The sequence below is a fragment of the Salminus brasiliensis genome, chromosome 8 (assembly GCF_030463535.1).
Source record: "Salminus brasiliensis chromosome 8, fSalBra1.hap2, whole genome shotgun sequence".
Lineage (NCBI taxonomy): Eukaryota > Metazoa > Chordata > Actinopteri > Characiformes > Bryconidae > Salminus > Salminus brasiliensis.
The window spans coordinates 867,909-885,338 of NC_132885.1; the positions used below are offsets into that span (position 1 = coordinate 867,909).

Here is a 17,430-nt window from a genome sequence, read left to right on the forward strand (position 1 = left end):
CAGTGTAGTAAAGATAAATGACTCTTTGACTTGTAACGATTGTGGTGCTGTAGAGAACCATCTACAAAAACCCTAATCGCATAAAGAACCATCCAGGCCTCTAAAGGGTTACTTATTTTGGAAAAAGGTTCCTCATGATAATAGTAGAACCCTTTGTGGTGCTACATTGAATCATATATAAAAGGTTTTTACACCAATCTGAAGAACCCTAACCTGGCGAAGAACCATTTAAACCTCAGAACGATTCCTTGTTGTCATGGTTCTACCACAGAACGTAAGCAAGCCTATATGAGCACTTGGTATGATGTAGTGGTGCCCAAACCAATCACCCAGTCAAAGTGCACAAACGTTTCTTGTGTCCACTCAACCTTCAAGGGTTCTTTAGTGAAGACAGTGGTTTTATATAGAACGCAAAGAACCATTTGGATGCTTAAGTGTCTCTCTGTCTGGTTCTATAGAACCCCAGAATACATCAAAGAATCATTGTTCTATTCTATACATATTTCTTTAGGGATATTTATGTTTGTTTAATAGGCAAGGGTTCTATATAGAACCATGACAACTTAAAGAACCATTTGGATCCTGATCTTTGACTGTTTAGGGTTCTTCATGCAGGTGAAAAACCTTTTTAGTGTTTTTCTTAATGGTTCAATACAACACCACAAAGGGGTTCTAAGGGGTTCCATGCAATCTGTATGATTCAAAGAACCATTCATGTTTGATGGCAGTTATTGTTTATAGAACCATGCAAACCATGAAAACTCAAAAAAAAAAAAAAAAAAATTAACCGCCTATAAGGTTCTTTGTGTGGTTAGGGTTCTTTGTGTGCTTAGGGTTCTTTGCACTGAGAGAAACCTTGTTTAAATGGTTCTATCTTGCACCACAAATGGTTCCACTATTGCTATGAGTCGTTTAGAGTTCTTCAACGTTTGGTTCTACATCAAAGGTTCTACATAAATCCACTGTAAATGAATCATATGTTAATGACTCTGTGGGTTCTGGGTTCTGATTGGTTGAGGCGCCAGAATGTAACTACTAGACCATTTAAGGTGGAACGGACAATTCCAACAAAACACAGGCAAATCCCACCTCAGCCCACTTCTACAGACCCCCATGGCGTCCTGCACCACTGGGGTTCACCAGTGGACCACAACACACCATTTTACGCACCACTCTAAACCCCAAACTATTTTATAGATGGTTCTATAGAACCCGTTTTCTGTTGTGGGTTCTTCAGTGGTTCCTTAGTAAACTCAGGCTCCACATAAGCACCACAAAAGGTTCCACTACTGAAATACCACCACATCCTGACGCGCCAGAATTAATTTAAGGTGGAACGGACAATTCCATACTGGCAACACTGGCAAATCCCAGCCGTCCCACTTCTACAGCCCTTAGCTGGATGGGATGTGGTGGTATGACGCTTTGCACCACAGGGGTACACCAATGGACCACAAAACGCACCATTTTACGCACAACTTTACGCACCGCTTCGCGCGCCCCAAACCCAGGTGCAAAGCAAGCACGTGCCAGAGCGAGGCTCACAGAGGGTTAAAAGTTGACGTGACGTGTCTGAGCCCTCGAGCTCCAGACACGCGCTAAAGTCTAAAGCGTCCAGCTGCAGCCATGTAGGAGCTTTTCTAAAAACGACCCCGGTGTCCGAGGAGCGCACGAGACAGCAGACCCCTCGCCTGCTGACCAAACGACACGCGCAGGAATGTAAAAAAAAAAAAGGTGCCCGGAATCGTCTCTGTCTTCACTTTAACTCCCATCTCAGCGAAACTGGCTCTGCACAGCACTGCACCAGTGGGACCCCCTTGGCTCGCGCTGCCATAAAACCCCTCAGCTTTCAGTCTGTGTAAACTTCGCGCGGACGATGCACCGCGAGCAGGGTGAGTCTCACTCCTTACTGCATGCATGTGTTCAGGCAGTGGGTTTCAGGTGTGTGCACGTTTCAGGTGATGCTTTGCACGCGGACGAGTGTTCTTAATGCTGGGGTATTTGCCCACATGGCTCGTGCGCTGAAGCTGGGGTCAGCATGTATATAGACTCATAACAAAAATTACAGTCGTGTGTAAAATTTAAGGCACCCCGGTCAAATGTACTGTAAATTAGTACACTTTAGGCCAAAAAAAGGTTCTGCAGTGAATTGCAAAAATGGTTCTAATGGAACTCATTTTGGTGATATACAGAACCATCTACACCAATCTAAACAACCTAAACACAAGTAAACAGATGTTTACGCATCCAAATGGTTCTCCATGTTGTTATTGTTCAGTATAGAACCTGACTTTACTAAATATTTGAAGAACCACAAACCAAAAGGGTTCTTGGTAACAATATTAGAACCATTTGTGATGCGATATGGAAGCACTCTAAGAACCTTTACCACACAAGGAACCATCCAGTATAAGCATCCAAGTCTTTCTCTGTGTTATCATGGTTCTATGTAGAACCGGCTTTTGTTAAAAGAAAATAACCTTTAAAGAACCCTAGAAAAATGTAACAATAGTAGAACCCTGTGTGGTGCTGTACTGAACCATTTCCTGAAGGTTTTTCACCAGTGTGAAGAACCCTAACCATGCAAGGAACCAAATAAGCATCCAAGTCTTTTTTGTGTTGTCATAGTTCTATATAGAACCAGCTTTTGCTAAGGAACCTTAACATAACCCTAGAAAAAAGAATGAATGGTAATATTAGTAGAACCCTGTGTGGTTCTGTATTGAACCATTTACTGAAGATTTTTCCATCAGTGTTAAGAATCCTTCAAACATTCAGATGGTTCTTTGTTTTGTCTTGGTTCTCTGTAGAACCACTGCTTTTACTAATAAACAAAGACAGTGAGGAACTGTTCTATATAGTACTGAAGTGATTCTTTGATCTCAGGATCAATAGTGGGACCCATTTTGGTGCTGCAGAGAAGCACAATACACCACAAGAGGGTTTCTACCAATGCAGAGAACCCTAACCAGGCACATAAACGTTTATGGATGTGAAGGGTTCTTGGTGTTGTCTCGGTTCTACATTGTAATTAATGGTTCTGTTCAGTTAAATAAACCAGTTCAGTTGTTTGTTACCACATGATTTTTTATGGTTCTATATAGAACCACTTTAAAGAACCCTAGAAACGTATAACCCTAGATCTTATTTTATATTAATTCACTAGATTTAACAGATTGATATTAATAATAATAAAACAATAAAATGTGTAGATTCTATATTTGTATTTGTTAAATTCAGTGAATAAACAGGAGGTGTGTATTAAACTGTACAGCAGTGTGTCTCTGTAGAGGGCTCTGAACAGGGGTGTACAAACTTTTGCACACAATCATTTTCCCCCCACTTCATATGCAGTGTTTAATTAAAAAAATATATATTTTTATTTTGATTTGATTCACCTCAGATCCTCACAGCCCGGGAACACCCTGCCGCTCCACAGAACTGCACACGAGCACTTTATCATAACGAAGCTCTGCAGAGTTTAGAAAAGGTCACACACTTACTAACACAGACAGCAGAGCCGGCGAACAGTGTGTGTGTTTTGGTATTATTGCTATAGTCATAATAATAATAATAATAATAATAATAGTTATTAGCACTATTACATTGCTGTCATGGAAAACCGTCATATCTCCAGATCAGCAGCTTTACAGGAACCTTCAGTGGAAGTTAATGTGATGTAGCCTCCAGGTCATTTTGGAGCATTTCTATTGGTGTAAAAATGGTGTGGCAATGTTTTTGTGTGACTGTGATGATTATTATTGTGATTGCCGACGCTTTTATATACAGTACTACACCATTCAGTCAGATATTCTGTTGGATCCGGACAGGTTCTGGTTGGTTCTGTAGGGATTTACATAAAGAAAGCTAACAGGAATGGTCTAATCACCAGGGATGCACTGAAATGGGAGCTGTGGGCTGATACTGTTGATGTGTATATCTGAGGATGGAGATACGTGAACAGTGCAGAAAATGGTTCTAAACCCTCCAGGATCAGAATGACTGAAACAGAACAGCAAAATGCAGTAAATTAAAAAAAAGGCAGATATTTTAATGTTTGGGTTTTTTAATATGGAATTTTGTAAATGAGCTAAAAAGCTTACAGCATTAACGGGTTCCCAAGTCGCTGTGATCCACAGAACCACTCTTCAGTACTACAGAGAATCCCTCCTGTTCACCCATCAGAACGAGCTGCAAGGCTAACCTCTTTCTGGTGCTGTGTTTAAAAAAAGAAGGTTCTTTAGAGAAGTAAACCGAGACTAAAAGCTGGATCAGAATCACACAGTAACAGAACACATCATCGCTGACCCACAGAAACCTTGTATCTCCAGTTCTGCTGTTTTTCTCTTTTCTCCATAATGTGAATCTGCAGTTGTTCTTTATACTGTATCAGAATTTCCTGATAAATGGACCAATAGAAACACTACAAATATAAATATTATATTGACTTCCATTGAAAATTCGGAAGGTTTTCCCTCCTCCTGTAAAGCTGCTGATCTGGAGATACAGGGTTTTTGTGGGACCGCGACGATACATACATATGTCTACATAAAATCTACAGGATGTTATTTTTACATTTAGGTGCTTACACAAATATATACAATATATACAGGATATATATTTTAATTAAATATATATACTTACATGTATTTATTACAAAGAAGATGGCACTGTTATTTTTATATAATACTTATGCAAATATTATTATGATGGATAAGTACATATATATATATATATATATATATATATATATATATATATATATATATATTTACGTATATGTACTCACATGTATTTATTACATGTTTATATAAATATTTATTATATATATATATATAGTGATATATTATATAACTATATATATATGTATAGTTATTACATATAGGTACACAAAAATCTTGTATCTCCATTTTTGCTGTTTTTCACTTTTTTTAGTTTTTTTATTTGTTTGTTTGTTTATTTTAGACTGTATCAGAATTTTATGATGAATGGACCAATAAAAAAGCTTCAAAATGACCTGGAATGAAATCTTTTCCATTGACTTCTATTAAAAGTACAGAAGGTTTCTCCTCCTCTTGTAAAGCTTCTGTTCTGGAGATACGAGGTTTCTGTCTGACAGTGAGGATTTATTAGTAGAGGTTAAAGGTGCTGTAAAATGAATAAACAGATTTGTTCTGCATCACCACCAAGACGCACTGATCTTCTGGAGTTTTTAATGAACACATCAGCGCCAATCGGCTTCACGCGTCCACCAAACCCAGACGCCTCTCTGATCTGAGTGCAGCAGCTGATAGACTTCCAGCACACTGTACAGTTCCTGTAATTAGCATGTGCATGTTTTCCCACCCTGACGCAGATCACCACCACAGCGATGGTGTGCACTGAAGCTCCTGCAGAACATCTGGGCTTCTGCCTCGTCCACCGTGTGTAAGAGTTCAGAGAGAGAGAGAGAACCCAGCCCTCGAGATGAGGAAACTACAGACTCTGTTAATTCTGCTCTGTTTGCACAAGGTGAGTGTGTGCTGTATTACCTATTACAGCAGGAAAACACACACACACACACACACACACACACACACACACACACACACACACACACTCACTCACTCACAGTCTAATTGAATCCTCTGAAGGAGTGTGTTTGGCGTGTAAGTTGTGATCCGTCTGTGGTGGTGGGCTGTGGATTAGTGGGGTTGAAGGTGTTGCTGTTGTTGGTCTTTGATTTGCAGGAATTCCGAGCCGTTCGCGAAACTTCCCAGTTGCGCTGCTGGCCGGGCTGCCGGCTGGGCTGCCGGCCGGGCTGCCGGCCGGGCTGCTGGCCGGGCTGCAGGGCTGTAATTGGTGCGTGATTATGTGGAGAGTCGAGGAGCGCTCTCTGTCTCAGTCCAGCTGAAAGTCCTTGATTTCATTGGGCTGAGGAGCGAGGACAACGCCTCGGCTTTAAATGAACATGCAGAATGCAATTAAAGCCCTTAATTGTCTCTAAATGAAGCATATCGCCAGCGTTTCACAGTGACAGCGGCAGCGGAACCCTCCTTTATCTCCCAAATCAGAACCTGTGTTTCGGTTATGAGGAGGGAATGGCGAGGTGCTTGGGTCGGCGTAAAAAAGGTTGTAAAAAAATGTTTTTTAATATATATGATTTTATAAACGAGCTAAAAGCTGGGCAGCAAACCGAGTAAAACAAATCCACTTTTAGCAAGAACAGGGTTCTCTCCTAACAGCAGTGGAACCTTTTTGGTGCTAGAGCCGTCTGCATGAGGCATGAGGTCCTCCTTGTATGTTGAAAAAGATTTAACCAGGAAAATAATCATGTGCAGTCTCTTAATGCTGAGTATCAGTCGATACCGATCCGATCCGATCTGATCTGATCTCTGTGTGTATAAATAATAATCCAGCCCCACAGTTCAGAGTTTTCTATAATCAGACATTCTGGACTGGACTTTTCTTAAAATTATGTTTTATAGTGTTTAATATCTGATAATCCAGTCTGATCTCCTCCCTGACCAATCAGCTCCCAGCTCCTTTACACACTGCAGTCTGATCACGTCCTCTGTGTGTGTGTGTGTGTAGTGGTGGTACTACACTCTCTGGACTGGTATCTGTGGTTGTTGGTCTACTGGTGTGTAATAACTGGTTTATAGTGGGTAAATGTGCTGTGTGTGATTGGTGTTTCTATAGTGTGTGTGTGTGTGTGTTAGCATTAGCGTTACCTATACTCGGTTCTGAACGGGTTCTTCAGTGCTGGTTTAGGAACAGAGGAAGGCGAGTGAGCGGTTCTCCGGTTCTCCCGCTGCTAAAACAGAGTGTTTCAGTGCGTTTTAAAGAGGGTCAGATATTATGGTCTTTTTTCAGGTTCCGCTGTAAAATAGCTCTACACTGCAGAACCTCAACTCCTATATGTACCTTCTGAGAACGTCCGCACTGCTGCAGCCGGCTGGGCTGGGCTGTAATGTCTGTTAATGGTGCCTCGAGGACACTAGATGGCGCTCTGAATATCGTGGTTAAAATAAAGACTCTGAACTGCATTGGGATTAAAATAGCCAATACCTGATCCACTAAAATACGCCTGGATCAGATTATTTTTAAACAAGCTAAAAGCTGTGAGAACCAAATTAAACAAATCAGTTAAATCTAAAAGAACTCCGCTCTTATCCAAACAAATGAACTTATTGCAACAGTGGAACCCTGTTAAGTGCTAGATCCATCTGCAGGAGCTCTTGATTGATTTAATAATTTTACCATTAAATCAATGCAACCAGCAAAGAACCAAAATGGGTGCATTAAAAATGCTCTTTGAGATAGCATGGCTCGTTACAGAACCATTGTTTATTCTAAAGAACCTTTAAAGAACCTTTAAAGACTGTATGAGTGTAAAATGTGTAAATGAGCTAAACTCTGTGCAGTGAACCTAATAAGAGACACATCAGTTAGAATCTTGTTAGAAACTTGGTTCTGTATAATATCTCGAAATCCCTGTTCTTGATACTAGAACCATGTTTTCTTGTATTTTGAGGAAGATTTCACGAGGTGAGAGGACTTTTCTGCATTCTGCAATTAGTGTCTGATTACAGTTCTGTAAAGGAGCTAAAGGGCTTCTTCACCTTTTATAGATGGTTCTATATAGCACCAAAACGGTTCCACTGTTGAGTCACAGAACCCTTTTTCAGTACTATATAGAACCCTTTTAATGTGAAGTGTAGTAAATCAAGAAAAAAATTAATTGGAATTTGCTTTAAAGATCTACACTCAATAAAACAGGTTCTTTAGCTCGTAACAACAGTAGTGCTATTTAGAATGGAGATTTTCTTTGTATCTATAGAAACTAAGAACCCATGGTTCATTGGTTTGTCATCGTTCTATAGAGAACCAGTGTCTTTAATGAAGAACCCTTAAAGAACCCTTGTGAACAATTTCAGTTGGTTCAGGTTGTAGAACGTCTGAGCGATGAATTCGCAGAACAGGTAAAGATCAGTCGGTGGTTTAGAGGACGAGTGAGTTTGTCAAAGAAACTCCAAAAGGTGCTGGGAGTGTGTTAGTGATCATGTTAGTGTGTGTGTGTGTGTGTGTGTGTGTGTGTGTGTGCTGAGATCATTAGTAAGCACTCCGTGGGGAACAGAGGTCACTCTTATGGGAGCGACTTCATCACTCCCATAATCCTCAGAGACCATCCTCACCTTTCTCTTATCCTCTACAGGGAGACCCCAGCGGACCACCTCTCCTGTACACATCCTCTAGGGCACACACACACACACACACACACACACACACACACACACAATATGGCATACCCACACATCTGCTGTAAAACACAAATAGCATGCAAATAGCAACTCCCAAACAGACATAAGTTATAAAACATGCACACACACACACAAGAAACACTCATACAGTGCACACACACACACACACACACACACAAGAAACACTCATACAGTGCACACACTGTATGCGTACTAACACAAGTGCAGTAACACTCTCGCTTTAACATCAGTGCAGTAATAACTCTCGCATTAACACCAGTGCAGTAACACTCTCTCTTTAACATCAGTGCAGTAACACTCTCGCTTTAACATCAGTGCAGTAACACTCTCGCTTTAACATCAGTGCAGTAACACTCTCGCTTTAACATTAGTGCAGTAACACTCTCGCTTTAACATCAGTGCAGTAACACTCTCGCTTTAACATCAGTGCAGTAACACTCTCGCTTTAACATCAGTGCAGTAACACTCTCGCTTTAACATTAGTGCAGTAACACTCTCGCTTTAACATCAGTGCAGTAACACTCTCGCTTTAACACCAGTGCAGTAACACTCTCGCTTTGACACCAGTGCAGTAACACTCTCGCTTTAACATCAGTGCAGTAACACTCTCGCTTTAACATCAGTGCAGTAACACTCTCGCTTTAACATCAGTGCAGTAACACTCTCGCTTTGACACCAGTGCAGTAACACTCTCGCTTTAACATCAGTGCAGTAACACTCTCGCTTTAACATCAGTGCAGTAACACTCTCGCATTAACATCAGTGCAGTAACACTCTCGCATTAACATCAGTGCAGTAATAACTCTCGCATTAACATCAGTGCAGTAACACTCTCGCTTTAACATCAGTGCAGTAACACTCTCGCATTAACACCAGTGCAGTAACACTCTTGCTTTAACACCAGTGCAGTAACACTCTCGCTTTAACATCAGTGCAGTAACACTCTCGCTTTAACATCAGTGCAGTAACACTCTCACATTAACATCAGTGCAGTAACACTCTCGCTTTAACATCAGTGCAGTAATAACTCTCGCATTAACATCAGTGCAGTAACACTCTCGCTTTAACATCAGTGCAGTAACACTCTCTCTTTAACATCAGTGCAGTAACACTCTCGCATTAACATCAGTGCAGTAACACTCTCGCTTTAACATCAGTGCAGTAACACTCTCGCATTAACATCAGTGCAGTAACACTCTCGCATTAACACCAGTGCAGTAACACTCTCGCTTTAACATCAGTGCAGTAACACTCTCGCTTTAACATCAGTGCAGTAACACTCTCGCATTAACATCAGTGCAGTAACACTCTCGCTTTAACATCAGTGCAGTAAAGACTCTCGCTTTAACACCAGTGCAATAACACTCGCTTTAACATCAGTGCAGTAACACTCTCGCATTAACATCAGTGCAGTAACACTCTCACTTTAACATCAGTGCAGTAACACTCTCGCTTTAACATCAGTGCAGTAACACTCTCGCTTTAACATCAGTGCAGTAACACTCTCGCATTAACATCAGTGCAGTAACACTCTCACTTTAACATCAGTGCAGTAACACTCTCACTTTAACATCAGTGCAGTAACACTCTTGCATTAACATCAGTGCAGTAACACTCTCACTTTAACATCAGTGCAGTAACACTCTCGCTTTAACATCAGTGCAGTAACACTCTCGCATTAACATCAGTGCAGTAACACTCTCACTTTAACACCAGTGCAGTAACACTCTCGATTTAGCACCAGTGCAGTAACACTCTCTCTTTAACATCAGTGCAGTAACACTCTCGCTTTTACATCAGTGCAGTAACACTCTCGCTTTAACATCAGTGCAGTAACACTCGCTTTAACATTAGTGCAGTTACACTCTCTCTTTAACATCAGTGCAGTAACACTCGCTTTAACATTAGTGCAGTTACACTCTCTCTTTAACATCAGTGCAGTAACACTCTCGCTTTAACACCAGTGCAGTAACACTCTCGATTTAGCACCAGTGCAGTAACACTCTCTCTTTAACATCAGTGCAGTAACACTCTCGCTTTTACATCAGTGCAGTAACACTCTCGCTTTAACATCAGTGCAGTAACACTCGCTTTAACATTAGTGCAGTTACACTCTCTCTTTAACATCAGTGCAGTAACACTCGCTTTAACATTAGTGCAGTTACACTCTCGCTTTAACACCAGTGCAGTAACACTCTTGCTTTAACACCAGTGCAGTATCACTCTCTCTTTAACATCAGTGCAGTAACACTCTCTCTTTAACATCAGTGCAGTAACACTCTCGCTTTAACACCAGTGCAGTAACACTCTCGCTTTAACATCAGTGCAGTAACACTCTCTCTTTAACATCAGTGCAGTAACACTCTCGCTTTAACACCAGTGCAGTAACACTCTCGCTTTAACATCAGTGCAGTAACACTCTCGCTTTAACATCAGTGCAGTAACACTCTCGATTTAACACCAGTGCAGTAACACTCTCTCTTTAACATCAGCGCAGTAACACTCTCGCTTTAACATCAGTGCAGTAACACTCGCTTTAACATCAGTGCAGTAAGACTCTCGCTTTAACATTAGTGCAGTAACACTCTCTCTTTAACATCAGTGCAGTAACACTCTCACTTTAACATCAGTGCAGTAACACTCTCGCTTTAACATCAGTGCAGTAACACTCTCACTTTAACATCAGTGCAGTAACACTCTCGCTTTAACATCAGTGCAGTAACACTCTCGCATTAACATCAGTGCAGTAACACTCTCTCTTTAACACCAGTGCAGTAACACTCTCGCATTAACATCAGTGCAGTAACACTCTCTCTTTAACACCAGTGCAGTAACACTCTCGCATTAACATCAGTGCAGTAACACTCTCGCTTTAACATCAGTGCAGTAACACTCTCGCTTTAACACCAGTGCAGTAACACTCTCGCTTTAACATCAGTGCAGTAACACTCTCTCTTTAACATCAGTGCAGTAAAGACTCTCGCTTTAACATCAGTGCAGTAACACTCTCGCTTTAACATCAGTGCAGTAACACTTTTGCTTTAACATCAGTGCAGTAACACTCGCTTTAACATCAGTGCAGTAACACTCGCATTAACATCAGTGCAGTAACACTCAGTAACACTCAGGATGATGATTTAAGGTGGAGCTGATACAGGATGATGGTTTAAGGTGGAGCTGATACAGGATGATGGTTTAAGGTGGAGCTGATACCGGATGATGATTTCAGCAGTGGCTTAACCCCAGTCTCACTCCAGTGGTTTTCAGTACACTCTCAGTTCATGTCTGAGCCAGATCCATGTATCGTCCAATGAAGCGAGTGTTCTTAGACAGCGAGACTGTGAGGTGCTGGTAGGCGTGTTGTATTTCCTTTCTATTCAGACTTAACAGTCTATCCAGAGCCAACCCGGAGCCCAGTTCCCAGCCCAGCGCCCCACTGGGCACTCTAGTCTTCTACCGCTCGGGTTGATTTCGTTATTTGCGGTGCGTTCCGCTGCAGAACCGGCACTGAAAGCGTAATAAATTGTACAGTGTCAGGATTAAGAGGAATGCTTTAATCTCGGGGCTCTGATAATGCTGCAGCATGGACTGATTGATTAGGTTTTTTGGGGAAGCTTATGTCAGTAGGAAAAAAAACACTAATCCGTCTTTGGACCGTGCCAGACATGTAAGGTTTCCCGCTCTGCCACTTTATCATGGTGGCGAATTCCAGAGCTGCTGGGAGGCGATAAGAGGCTCGCGCCGTCCCACCGGACAATACAAAACCGCTGTTTATATTCTTCAGAACCTGCTGCGGCCCGAGTCCTCCCATCAAACCCCCTCACTGGATTTGCCTCTTTTTTTCTTTTTTAGGAGAGGAGAACTTACATTCTCCGGAAAAGAGAGAAGAAGAAGAAGGGGGGGGGGATGGACAAAACTGTCCGAGCAGAACCTAACGGAGTGAGGGGGAAGTAAAAAAAAGCCGGAGTGAAATCGCTAAACGTGTGTGTAGGGAGTCGACATACCCAGACTCCTTTGGGAAAGATTACACACGGATTTCTTAGTGAGTTTGTCTGTAAACATGAGCGCCCCATCCTTCTACAGAGGCATTATCAGCGCAGAGCTGATCCTCCAGTGATGCGAATCTGGGCCCATATTGGGGTCATTCTTGGTAGCCAGAGGCTTCCATAATCCCCCATAAATGATATTGCCACTTAGCACTCTCAGTCCCAAGTGTGGCTATACAACATATATACCCATCAGCCATAACATTAAAACCACTGCCAGCTGAAGTGAACAACCCTGATAATCCAGTAGCTCCTGCTCCTGAAGTGGATCTATATGAGTGAACAGTCAGTTTCTGAAGGTGATGAAGGTGATGAAGCAGGAAGAATGGACAAGAAGAATCTGAGACACTGTCACAAGAACCAGACTGTGATGTTCTAGATGACTGGGTCAGAACATCTTCAGAACATCAGGCAGGTCTTGTAGGGTGTTCCTGGTAGACAGTGGTCAGTACCTTCCAAAACTGCTCCAAAGAAGGACAAGCAGTGACAGGGTCATGAAGGTTAAGGTGAAGAGATTCATTCAGTTATGGGAGTAAACAGACCTGTGCTTTTCTAAACAACATATCAATAACCTGACCACTGATTTTATGTTTATTTGGGTTTATTCTAATGTTATATAGAGTTAATTACAGGTAGACACTCTCACTGACCACTGACTTTTTGTTTAGATAAGATAAGATAAGATAAGATAGTCCTTTATTAGTCCCGCAGTGGGGAAATTCACAGTGTAACAGCAGAAAGGGATAGCAGGACACTCAGTTACAAAAAATTTAGATAAATAAATAATTTACACTATATACACACAATATAGATAAGAATTAAAAAAGCAATAAACAATATTATTTACAGTAAAAGACTCTTAATTGCACATGGGGGTGGGATATTGCACATAGTATTCCCTGAACATGAACATGTGTGTGTAGTTAAGTGTGTGTGTATGTGGTCCGCTGGGAGCAGTGCTGGTTGTGTAGTCTGACGGCAGCAGGAAGGAAGGACCTGCGATACCGCTCCTTCACACACTTGGGGTGAAGCAGCCTGTCGCTAAAGGAGCTGCCCAGTGCTGCCAGAGTCTCATGCATGGGGTGGGAGCTGTTCTCCAGCATGGATGCCAGCTTGGTTGTCATCCTCCTGTCTCCCACCACCTGCACTGGGTCTAAGAAGCACCCCAGGACAGAGCCGGCCCTCTTTATAAGTTTGTCCAGTCTCTTCTTATCTGCCGTCGAGATGCTACTGCCCCAGCAGACCACTCCATAAAAGATGGCAGATGCCACCACTGTGTCGAAGAACGTCCTCAGGAGCGCTCCCTGCACTCCAAAGGACCTCAATCTCCTCAGCAGGTAGAGTCTGCTCTGGCCTTTCTTGTAGAGAGCTGCAGTGTTGACTGACCAGTCCAGTTTGTTGTTCAGATGAACACCCAGGTATTTATAAGAGTCCACACTCTCGATGTTCATACCCCGGATGTTCACTGATGGAGGGGGGTGTCTGCACCTGCGGAAATCCACCACCAGTTCTTTGGTCTTTCCAGCGTTTATCTGCAGATGGTTCTGCAGACACCAGTCCACAAAGTCCTGAATAAGTTCTCTGTACTCGCTGTCCTCCTCATTGGATATGAGGCCGACGATCGCTGAGTCATCAGAGAACTTCTGGAGGTGACAGGTCGGTGAGCTGTACATGAAGTCAGCAGTGTACAGGGTGAAGAGGAACGGTGCCAAGACCGTTCCTTGAGGGGCTCCTGTGCTGCTGACCACCAAGTCAGAGACACAGTCCCGTGCCCTCACATACTGGGGTCGGTTGGTGAGGTAGTCCAGTATCCAGTTTATTTGGTTTATTCTAATGTTATATAGAGTTAATTACAGGTAGACACTCTCACTCACCACAGACTTTATGTTTATTTGGGTTTATTCTAATGTTATATAGAGTTAATTACAGGTAGACACTCTCACTGACCACTGACTTTATGTTTATTTGGGTTTATTCTAATGTTATATAGAGTTAATTACAGGTAGACACTCTCACTCACCACAGACTTTATGTTTATTTGGGTTTATTCTAATGTTATATAGAGTTAATTACAGGTAGACACTCACTCACCACAGACTTTATGTTTATTTGGGTTTATTCTAATGTTATATAGAGTTAATTACAGGTAGACACTCTCACTGACCACTGATTTTATGTTTATTTGGGTTTATTCTAATGTTGTATAGAGTTAATTACAGGTAGACACTCTCACTGACCACTGACTTTCTGTTTATTTGGGTTTATTCTAATGTTATATAGAGTTAATTACAGGTAGACACTCTCACTCACCACAGACTTTATGTTTATTTGGGTTTATTCTAATGTTATATAGAGTTAATTACAGGTAGACACTCTCACTGACCACTGACTTTATGTTTATTTGGGTTTATTCTAATGTTATATAGAGTTAATTACAGGTAGACACTCTCACTGACCACTGACTTTTTGTTTATTTGGGTTTGTTCTAATGTTATATAGAGTTAATTACAGGTAGACACTCACTGACCACTGACTTTCTGTTTATGTGGGTTTATTCTAATGTTATATAGAGTTAATTACAGGTAGACACTCTCACTGAACACTGACTTTCTGTTTATTTGGGTTTATTCTAATGTTATATAGAGTTAATTACAGGTAGACACTCTCACTCACCACAGACTTTATGTTTATTTGGGTTTATTCTAATGTTATATAGAGTTAATTACAGGTAGACACTCTCACTGACCACTGACTTTTTGTTTATTTGGTGTATTCTAATGTTATATAGACTTAATTACAGGTAGACGCTCTCACTGACCACTGACTTTATGTTTATTTAGGTTTATTCTAATGTTATATAGACTTAATTACAGGTAGACACTCTCACTCACCACAGACTTTATGTTTATTTGGGTTTATTCTAATGTTATATAGAGTTAATTACAGGTAGACACTCTCACTCACCACAGACTTTATGTTTATTTGGGTTTATTCTAATGTTATATAGAGTTAATTACAGGTAGACACTCTCACTGACCACTGACTTTATGATTATTTAGGTTTATTCTAATTATTCATATACAGTGTGGAGGTATAGAGGTTTATCCGTGTCGTGTGTTGTCCTGTCTGCTGTTTGTGGAGCAGGTTATCAGGTTCGGGGTGATGAGTGTGATCTGCTTATGAAACACTCCAGTCTGTGAAGCTTAATCACGTCTCATTGTTGGCGTCACTCAGCTGCTTTTCACTAAACACAATAGTGTAGGAGCGTCAGTGCTGCTCCTGTAGTGGGTCGTGTTCTCCGCAGGTGAATGGAACTAAATGAGAGCTTGCGAGGTGATGCTGTGTGTCTACTCTCTGTATGAAAATTAATGAAAAGAAGCCTCAAGAAATAAAGACCTGCAGACCCTGAGGTCAAAGAGGTGAGGATGTCGTGGGTCATTAGTTGAACGCTGTTGTTAGTGTGGGACACATCTCTCATATGAGAAACGTAGCCTGTATTTTTGATTGTTTTTTAATGTTCTGTATATACACTGTCAGTACTTCAGACTGGATGAGGTGTTTCATTAGACCTCTTATCAGTAAAATTGGGTTCCGAAATAATCAATCAATACCTTCTCTAAAAAAGAGTGTATATAAATATATAGATGGAAAGATAGAAAGGTAAGAGTGAGGATTCTTGTATTTTGTATTTGTAGTTTGTATTTTTTTCCATATTTTCCCCCAATTCAGTCATTTCCACTATCTAGAACTCCCATGACAGAGCGTTCTAGACAGTCTTCCTCCAAGATGCGTGACGCTCCTAAATAACTTTTCTGAAAAAGACTTCTCTGACTCTTTTTGGTGCTATAAAGAAGCATCATCATCTCCCACGGTAAACTAAATATATCAGGCTAATACATACTACATGTCCAAATGTTTGTGGACATTCTAATAAATGCATTTAGACTATTTAAAGCCTCAGATGTGCAAAAGCTTTCTGTTAAGCTTTGATTGCACTTAGCATCAAGAGCTAACTGGCTAGAGCTCCACCATCATTCCAGAGAACACAGCTCTTCCACTGCTCCACAGCTCCTCAATGCTGGGGGGCTTTATACCCCTCTAGTCCACACCTGGTATTAGGCAGCATGGAGCCAATAGGGTCATGATGTTGATCTGCTCCAGAGAGTCCTATTCTATTGGCAGTTCTTCTCTACAGGGACTAGACAAGCTGTGTGTGTGCATTTGCACATCTGTGTCAGCAATGGGTGCAGCTTAAAGTACTTGAATGTATTTATTAGAAGGTGTGTCCACAAACATTTGGACATACAGCGCAGTACGTGTTAGTAAGGGCTTAGTAAGGTTAGTTCTGATGGAGCTGGGGCGTTTCTGCATTGGTGAAGCTTCAGCAGCATCTGAGTGGAGTAATCAGGTGGAGGCAGCTGTAGTTGCAGCCCATCAATCATCTCTGTCAGTTCTCCATCATGCTTACTTTTACAGTCAGCGCTGCCTCCAGACGTTTGGCCTGTTGCGTACGACTGTACGGCTATCGATTTCAGCCATGTCAGCGGCCGCTCATCTCCACAGATACACGATCAATAAATCCTGTAATTGATAGGCTGGTAATTGTGTCTCTGGAGCTGAAACTGAGGCTGCAGGTTTACATTCAGACCACAGTAATGGAGCTGGACGATTGTCCAATAGTGTAAGAACAGTTTTACCCCCCGAGTGATCCGAAACAACACTGCTGGGTTCCTGTACGGATGCCTCCCCTGCTGCCTTTCAGCTTCTGTGTGTTTATTGCTTTAGTTTATTGTTAGAAGTTAAATCAATCATTGTATTGATCTGAAGGTGGAGGATGCAACTAATTTGTATTTTGCTTCTTTCCAATTCCCCCCAATTCAGTCACCCATGGATCCCCCACTATCTCTGTTTCTTTTTTTAATGTACTGAATCATTCCCTAAAGAATCAGAATTAAAACTAATTGAATCAGGATAAAAAATCAGATTGTATGATGCACTGAATCATTTATTGAAGAATCAGAATTGTACTGTTGTAAAGTCAAGAATTTACACTCCTAATGTGTGTGTGTTTGCGTGTGTGTGTGTTTAAGAGGCAACAGACCATTTTTTATAATGCACTG

General features: G+C 41.4%; 1 protein-coding gene across 2 annotated transcripts in view; it reads left to right on the top strand.

Annotated features, from left to right (window-relative positions):
- The first annotated feature begins 1,549 nt into the window (after positions 1 to 1,549).
- The window catches only part of nxph2a (neurexophilin 2a), a 289,488-nt gene continuing 273,607 nt past the window's right edge, over positions 1,550 to 17,430 (top strand). For both annotated transcript variants that reach the window (XR_011979998.1, XM_072685364.1), the window contains exons 1-2: positions 1,550 to 1,892; positions 5,357 to 5,511. Coding sequence is in view for 1 of the 2 variants with exons in the window: in XM_072685364.1 (XP_072541465.1) it covers positions 5,467 to 5,511 (45 nt within the window). In the remaining variant the exon portion in view is untranslated. The remainder of the gene's footprint in view (positions 1,893 to 5,356; positions 5,512 to 17,430) is intronic.